The sequence below is a fragment of the Hoplias malabaricus genome, chromosome 9 (assembly GCF_029633855.1).
Source record: "Hoplias malabaricus isolate fHopMal1 chromosome 9, fHopMal1.hap1, whole genome shotgun sequence".
Classification (NCBI taxonomy): Eukaryota; Metazoa; Chordata; class Actinopteri; order Characiformes; family Erythrinidae; genus Hoplias; species Hoplias malabaricus.
Window position 1 is genome coordinate 26,005,256 of NC_089808.1, and position 8,147 is coordinate 26,013,402.

Consider the following 8,147-nt stretch of genomic DNA (forward strand, 5'->3'; position numbering starts at 1 on the left):
TAACAGGCTGCTACAGAACCTTTGGATGGATCTAGTGCTGCTTAAATAATGTCATGGGCCATTATTCAAATAATACATGTAATATAATCTATTATAATTACATTTATATACACTGATATCGTCCATTGGTGGAATTATAGAAGACAAAGTGTCTGGCGTACATGTTGTAAATAGCTGAATTCCTTAATAACTCCTATGAGCAGATGCAACCCTTTAATTAATCACCAACAGCAGTGTAAAGCGATAGCTTGGTGAAACATAGACCAGTTTTACCCTAAACCTAATCAATAATCATTTACCTCCTAAGATTTAGCGCTGAATACAGGCTAATGCAGTTAACAAACAATGCTAACTTATGTTAGCAATTAGCATGGTGCTAACAGCATGTCTAAAAGCCACTGTGTAGAAAAGATGAAGGTTTCTGCTGTTTTCATTAAATCATTAATTTTTATAAGTGCAGCAGCAAGTCGCTAAAATTATTAGCAGCTTTTTGCCAAACTATCGCTTTAACCACAGTCTGCCTCCGATTAACAACAAGCTGAAGCCGTTTGTGTGTTGGACTGAGTTTAGACACACTTCTCCTGCATGGTGACAAAGAACAAAACTGTGAAATTATTGATTTTATTCTTTAATCTTATTTATTTAATTATTTTTTACTGAAACTGATCAATCACTTTACTAATAAAATCAGCAATAACCCAATTGCCCTCTCTCTCTCTCTCTCTCTCTCTCTCTCTGTGTGTGTAATGAATAGTATGTGTATAGAACGTGAAGTATTGTGTGTGGACACCATGTACTGCAGCGTAGTAAAGGTTGAAGTCTGAGACGTGGCTCCCTCTAGTGCTGAGTGTCGGAACAGCAACCTGCCCCCCAGTGGGCGGGGCTCTGCTTTGAAGCTCAATAAGTGCTCGAGCTCACGAGCTCCATTAACACTATCTAATTATAAACTATTATTATCAATAATAAACATATAGAAGACATTTAGAAGAAACATATAGAAGAAACACACAAACACACACACACACACACACAGAGAGAGAGAGGGAGGGAGAGAGAGAGAGAGAGAGAGAGAGAGAGAGAGACTGACGCTGCGCGCTCTCACTCAAACTTGCTCACGCTCACGCTCACACACACACACACAGAGGAGGAGGTGAGTCCGAGTCTCGCGGAGGTTTTCTCTTTAATCACACACCAGTAGGTGAGGCGCGAGATGCAAGTGCGTGGTAAATTATCTGGGGTGTGTGGTTGCTGTGTGTGGGTGGTGGGTTGATGGGAGTTGTTGGGGGAATATCGGGGGTTGCGTGCGCGCGTAATTTCGGGTGGCGCGTGAAAGCGCGGACTACAGAGTCTCCGCGAGACCAAACAAACATCACCAACGCCCTGGCGCGCTCGCGCGCGCAAAAACACACACCATGTACAGTGCGTCTGTGTGCGCGCGTGCAGGTGTGTGCTGGTGTGCGTGCTCGCGCGTGTGGGTACAAATGTCCGCAGCGGGCTGGAACTCACGCACGAGCTCACACGCACATCCGCTCATCACGATCCAGTGTTTTTCGTTCCACCTTAAATTGGTGAAGCACAATGATTTCTCACTTGAATAGGCCTTGCCACCTTAAATGGTCCCGGTACAGTGGGCACCCGAGGCGCCAGAATGTAAGTACTTAATTTAATGTGGAACAGCAGAATTAGACTAGGAATAATTATATAATTCTAGCATGATTTAAGGTGGCACTAAATAATGGGAAATCCTAAGAGTGAAGTGATTGATGCATAGGGAGTTTAGTGTGGAGTGGAAATGAGTTATGGAGTGTTAAGAATGCTGGGAATGTTGTGATGGATTATTCTGTGATATGGGAATGATGAGATGTTTAGGTAGTTTTGGGAATGCTATGGTGTGTTGGATGTATTGAGAATGCTGGGAAGTGAATTCTGTGGTGAACTGTAAAAATTTAAATTGTTTTGTAACAGGGTGTTGGGAATGTGGCTTTGGGCATGCCATGTTAGGAATTATGAGTTAGCATTGGTGTGTTAGTCTGGAAAAGTGGGTCGGAGTGTGTTGTTTTATGAAGAGTATATTGTGAAGGCTGGGCATGTTGTTAGGGGTTTTATTTATGAATGGGGAATGTTGCAGTGTTGTATCTTGGGATTTTTGTTTGAGCTGGAAATTGTGAGCATAGTTTAATTCTAAAAATGGAAATTCCTGTCATTTTGAAGGGTGCACCTGTTTTTAAAGTTTTTAATTTGCTGTGCTCTGAACTTCCTGACCTCACACTCTCTATTTTACGGATTATGTCCTGGGAGAGGAGACTGAGTAATTAATGCAGGACGTGCTCATTACACACCATCTCATTACAGTGTAATTAATGTATAGACTTCATTAATTAATTCTTCTTGCTAATTATTTCTGTTATAAACAGAATAAAGGAGCTGGTGTTTCAGAGGATGGAGACAACATTCCAACAGAAAAAGACATTTCTGATTTCTCCTGTGGAATACTGCACTGTATACATTTGGAACAATGTCTTCTATCTCCAGGAATATTAGGAATGTTCGGATAGATCTTGTGTTGTGTTGGGAATGCTAGGAATTTTGAAAGTGTTGTGAATGTTGCATTGGGAATGAATGGAGTGTTAGGGATGCTGGGAATAAGAAGTGAGTAACAGAATTTTAGAATGATGTGAATGTTGTATTGGGATTAATGGGAATGTTGGACTGATGTGAGTCGGAATAATCATATGAGTGTTGGGAATATCAGTGTTGGGTTGGGAATGGTGGGATTATTGAGAATGATGGCAGTGTTGTATTGGGAAAGTGGGGAATGTTGGTTATGATCTATGTGTTGTACTGTGATTGCTGGGAATGATGGAATAATATGATTTAGAATAATGATCTGAATAGGAGTTGAGAGTTGGGAATGTTTAAAATGCTGTGTTGAATTGGGAATATTTGTTGAGTTGGAATTGTCTGGAATTCTGTGTTGATATGGGAATGTTGTGTTGAGTTGGGAATGTCGGGAATATTGTGGTGAGTTTGTGGCTGACCCTTCTGACAGTGAGTCTGATGGGATGGAGCTGGATTGTGGAAGTCCATTGTCCAGATCCTGAGGGAATGTCGCAGAGCTCTGTGCTGGAGCTGAATGTGACTGATCTGAGAATTCGGATTCATGGTTATGTCCTGAGGCCTCGGAGGAAATATATTCACTGACATTTACTAAACACACACCACACTTCCTCTTGACCTCCCCCTGCAGCCCCGGAGCTGCTACTGCGCCCCGTACCACCTGACCACCAACCTCTGCAGGGTCCTAAAGAGAGACTCTCTGAGACCTAGGAATCTCCCAGAATCCTCGGAGGGAGACATAAGCACAGTGATGGAGAGAGTTCTGGGACACGTGTCTCTCTCTCTCTCTCTCTCTCTCTCTATCACATACACACACACACACACACTGTATTTTTTTCTATGTCTGAGCAAGGACTCTACCTCAAAACTGATGCAGGATACAGTGTATAGACTCACTGTGTGTGTGTGTGTGTGTGTGTGTGCACAGGAGAGGAGCGTAGATGCTGAAGGTTACCCTGCGCTGCTGATTCCTGTTGTTTGTTGTTGTTTGCTGATGTCAGCAGAGAGCTGATCCTGCACTCCTCCGATCCTCCATCGCTCCACTCGTCTGTTTTTATCTGTAAGTACACAGTGTTCTACAGCAGGGTGCATTAACACAGTCCCACCACATGGCGGCGGTGTAGGATCATTGCTCAGTATCCTCCTCCTTTACTATAGCAACAGGCGAGCATCCACAGATCAGGACTCAGTCTCAGTTCAGTACACCCCCCCCCACCTCTCCCTCTCTCACATTCCTTCTCTTTCCGTGTTTCTCTCGATTTTACAGGGTATAAAAATTGTCTTTTAGATTTTTTGGCACATTTTAATAAAAATAAGCCCTGCCCCCTTTATGCCCCTCTCACTGATTTTTTCCCAGAACTCCCTCCTTCTCTGCGGGAGCTGAACCGATGGACCAGAATGTCGACTAACAACAACATCGCTCAGGCACGGAAGCTGGTGGAGCAGCTGCGGTTAGAGGCCGGGATCGAGCGAATCAAGGTGCTCCGGAACCGCACTGTCCTTCAGGTGTGAATAACTTCTGAGCTGGCCACTGTACATCTTTAACCCCCTCCCTCCCTCCCACCCCTCTGTTTCTGTCTACCCCCCCCCAGGTGTCGAAGGCGGCGGCAGAGCTGATGAGTTACTGTGAGCAGAACGCTCGCTCTGACGCGCTGCTGGTTGGACTGCCCACCTCCGAGAACCCCTTCAAAGACAAGAAACCCTGCATCCTGCTATAGCCCCGCCCCTGGCCACTCTCCTTACCATCCACAGCCACACCCTATATACATACACACACACACACACACACACTTTAGCAGCATGTAGCCCCCGGCTGAGTGTGTGTGTGTGTGTGTGTGTGTCCATGAAGGAAAATGAGGTTGTGGTTATGTGTGGAGACACACACACATTCACATAACACACACACACAACTAACACACACAAAATATTAAGACCACCTGCCTAAATAATGGAGAGGGAATCCGAGCTGCTGTTGGTTCTGGATCATTTCTACAGGCCTCAGGAGCCAAAACATTAAAACCTATTGCCCTACAGCAACTATATAAAATAATACACTATAAAACAACATCCCAATTTTATTACTGTTATGAACGTCACTCAGACGTGTGCCACAGGAAAGAGATATCACAGCAGTCAGGGAGTGGCCTTAATGTTTTGGCTCCTCTGTGGTGGGAGATGGGTTAACGAGGGCCGATAATGCTTGATTAGGATTTCTCTGAAGATTACAGATGTTTCTCACTGCACTCAGAGCCCTCTAACATCAGGTTTCTAATCTATATTCACACCTCATTTACATATAAACAAACAAACAAACATAAACAAGCTCCTGCCCCTCACTGATCCTGGCCCTCGCTCCCTGGCCCCGAGGATCTGTCTGCGCTCAGTGTCCGGATGAGGACGATGAAAGTGACGAAGATGAGGATTAAAGAAGGTCAGTGTTTGACATGAAGACTGACTGTAAACACAGAAAGATAAAACTCTGTAGAAACTTTCTTTCGGACGTGTTTCCCAACCTCCTCCAGCAGTGACTGTACAGTGTTTGATAAATTTCTCAAAACCTTCTTTGTGGATATTTTATGTTTATCATTTTACACTGTTCAGATAAAATACACACATTGGTCAGCTCGGGAGTTTGGGGGCGGGTCTTAGTCCCGCTGTTTTATGGTGTTAATACACACACACACCCATACAATACACACTGCACACACACACACACAATACATATACGCACACTATAAACACATATGGGATCTGAATATGGGTGTATGAATGGCAACTTTACTCAGTGTGGTTCTGAGGTAGAACCTGTTAGAACTTGTTTAATGAGCTGCAGAACCCTGTCCAGTGCCAAACATTTCAGAACCAGGTTCTTTGTGTGAACAAACTTCCAGATGCCAGGAGCACATTTAAACACCTGCAACATAAAGAAATGGAGACTGTGGAGTGAAATGGAGACCGTGGAGAGAAATGGAGACTTTAGAGAGAAATGGAGACTTTAGAGAGAAATGGAGACTATAGAGAGAAATGGGGACTGTAGAGGAATGGAGACTAGAGCAAAATGGACACTGGAGAGAAATGAAGACTGAAGTGAAATTGGGACTGTAGAGTGAAATGGAGACTGGAGTGAAATGGAGATTCTAGAGAGACATGGAGAATGTAGAGAGAAATGGAGACGAGTAAAATTGGGACTAGAGAGAAATGGAGATGAGTGAAATGGAGATTCTAGAGAGAAATGGAGACTGGAGAGAAATGGGGACTGTAGAGGAATGGAGACTAGAGCAAAATGGACACTGGAGAGAAATGAAGACGAGTGAAATTGGGACTGTAGAGAGAAATGGAGACTGGAGTGAAGTGAAGATTCTAGAGAGAAATGGAGAATGTAGAGAGAAATTGAGAATGGATTGAAATTGGGACTGTAGAGAGAAATGGAGACTGGAGTGAAATGGAAATTCTAGAGAGAAATGGAGACTGTAGAGAGAAATGGAGACTGTGGAGAGAAACAGATTGTAGAGAGAAATGAAGACTGGCATCTGAATATGGGTGTATGAATGGCACTTTTACTCAGTGTGGTTCTGGGGTAGAACTTGTTTAATGAGCTGCAGAACCATGTCCAGTGCCAAACATTACAGAACCAGATTCTTTATGTGAACAAACCTCCAGATGCCAGGAGCACCTCTAAACACCTGCAACGTAAAGGGGAGACTGTGGAGAGAAATGGAGACTGTAGAGAGAAATGGAGACTAGAGCGAAATTGGGATTGTAGAGGGAAATGAAGACTTTTACGGTGTAAAATGGAGTCTGTAACAGAAAATGGCAGAAAATATCCGCTGTGATTGGCTACGGTCAGCAATGTTGTCCATATGATCTGCCCCTCCCAGTGTTCTGCAGTGAACGCTGTTGGCATTTTCTTGATGGGGGGTGTTTCTCCCTTCGCAGCGTGTTAGAGAGGCATTGTGGGTAAGAGTGTCTCTGCGCTGTTCTGACGCTCCGCCTTGATTCCTAAGAAATATCTATTTTTTGTAACTGTTTTTCTCGGATGTGGCATAAATCATGTTCTCTCTGGCACACTCTTAATATTTTGTGGAAATTACTGTTTACGATTCTGAAAAACTAGAAAGAAATAAAGATGAAACTGTTACTCTGCTTGCAGCTGATTGATTGTTTTTATTTATTTATTTATTTATTTTTTTACAAATAAATGAGCAAGAAACCATATTAAATATTTCTCTCATTGAGGAACCATGCGACCACACATTTTTCAGATCCTGTTTACTAGTGAAGATATCTAACATTAAAAGCTCAGTCCATGTTTATCACAGCTATATATAACATATATAGCTTTCAATCACAGCATAAAACCAGCATCTAATCAAAATGTAAAACCAGTGTCCAATCACAATGTAAAACTAGTGTCCAATCACAGCATAAAACCAGCGTCAAATCACTATGTAAAACCAGCACCCAATCACATCATCCAGTGACACACTTCAGTGAAGCACTTGCACTGTGTCTGAAATTTGCCTACACCCTGTTCCCTTCATTACTCACTATGTAGTGCACTGATGTAGGGAGCTAAACAGTGTTGTTTATTTATTTATTTTTAAAAGGAATTCATTAATATATTTTGTAACCAAACACTGCAATGGATTATGGGTAATCTGCTATCTGCTAATGTTCATGGGTTGTACACTTCTTTTTGTGGTGTATTGTGATATTGTTAGAGTGCACTGAAAATGTGGTACCACTACAAAATGACAGAATGTCAGAAGTGAATAGGGCACAGTTTCAGACACAGGGTCTGTCTCCCTCAGGTGTGAGTGTTTGTGTGTAATGTAACTGTAAAGTGTATGTAGAATTTTGTAAAATTAAACCAGGTTTATAACAATCCATTTCCTGCAGCACAAGAGCGCCATCTGGTGGCCACCAACATCACACACACACACACACACACACACACACACACACACGAGGAGACACACTTGGTGCACAGCGTCATCTACAGGCAAGGCACAGGCACAGCAGGTTACAGAGCTACAGATTAAGCACCGAGGAGAAAACACTGGATAAACCCACTCAGTCACTCAATCACTCAGTCATTTTGTCACGCACTCAATCTTTCACTCACTCCATCTCAGTCACTAGGGTTAGGGTTCGGCTCTCTGATTGGTGGAGACCCACTGATCGTTAATAATTAATGAATATTAATGGACAATGTTCTGAAGTGATGAGAGAAATGATTAAATAATTATTTTCTTCCTGTGTGAGGTCAGAGGTTACTTCTGTCCAAACCTGGAGTGACCACAAGTTAATTACAGCCACTGACCCCACCCCTGCCTGCTCTCTATCATGTCCTTGTCAATATTGAAGTGGAAATCACTCTCCAACTTTGAGATGAAAACGGAGCCTAAGTTTAATTCCACAGTGTCCACACCGCTCTGTCCTGTCCTTTATTCACCTTCTCTCTTCTCCCCCTTCTATCTCCTCCTCTCTTTCTCTAACCCTCCTCTCCTTCTCCTCCTTCTATCCTTCAC

At 43.1% G+C, this 8,147-nt stretch overlaps 1 protein-coding gene across 5 annotated transcripts; it reads left to right on the forward strand.

The window, feature by feature from the left end:
- The first annotated feature begins 1,064 nt into the window (after positions 1-1,064).
- gng7 (guanine nucleotide binding protein (G protein), gamma 7) lies at positions 1,065-6,753 on the forward strand. 5 transcript variants are annotated; one of them, XM_066681584.1, is made up of 4 exons: positions 1,065-1,150; positions 3,545-3,676; positions 3,974-4,095; positions 4,209-6,753. In XM_066681584.1, the coding sequence occupies exons 3-4, from the start codon at positions 4,015-4,017 to the stop codon at positions 4,332-4,334; spliced, it is 207 nt and encodes a 68-aa protein (XP_066537681.1). In that variant the 5' UTR covers positions 1,065-1,150; positions 3,545-3,676; positions 3,974-4,014; the 3' UTR covers positions 4,335-6,753. The 5 variants fall into 5 exon arrangements, with proteins under 5 accessions (XP_066537681.1, XP_066537682.1, XP_066537685.1 ...); XM_066681585.1 differs by having other exon boundaries at positions 1,134-1,216; XM_066681588.1 differs by lacking the exon at positions 1,065-1,150 and adding an exon at positions 1,164-1,198.
- The last annotated feature ends 1,394 nt before the right edge of the window (positions 6,754-8,147 follow it).

What these genes read in the sequence shown, in the direction of transcription:
- gng7 (XM_066681584.1), top strand. Translation starts at nt 4,015, where the DNA reads ATGTCGACTAACAACAACATCGCTCAGGCACGGAAGCTGGTGGAGCAG. An exon ending in CCGGGATCGAGCGAATCAAG is followed by an intron (nt 4,096 to 4,208) that starts GTGCTCCGGAAC and finishes ACCCCCCCCCAG; the next exon opens with GTGTCGAAGGCGGCGGCAGA.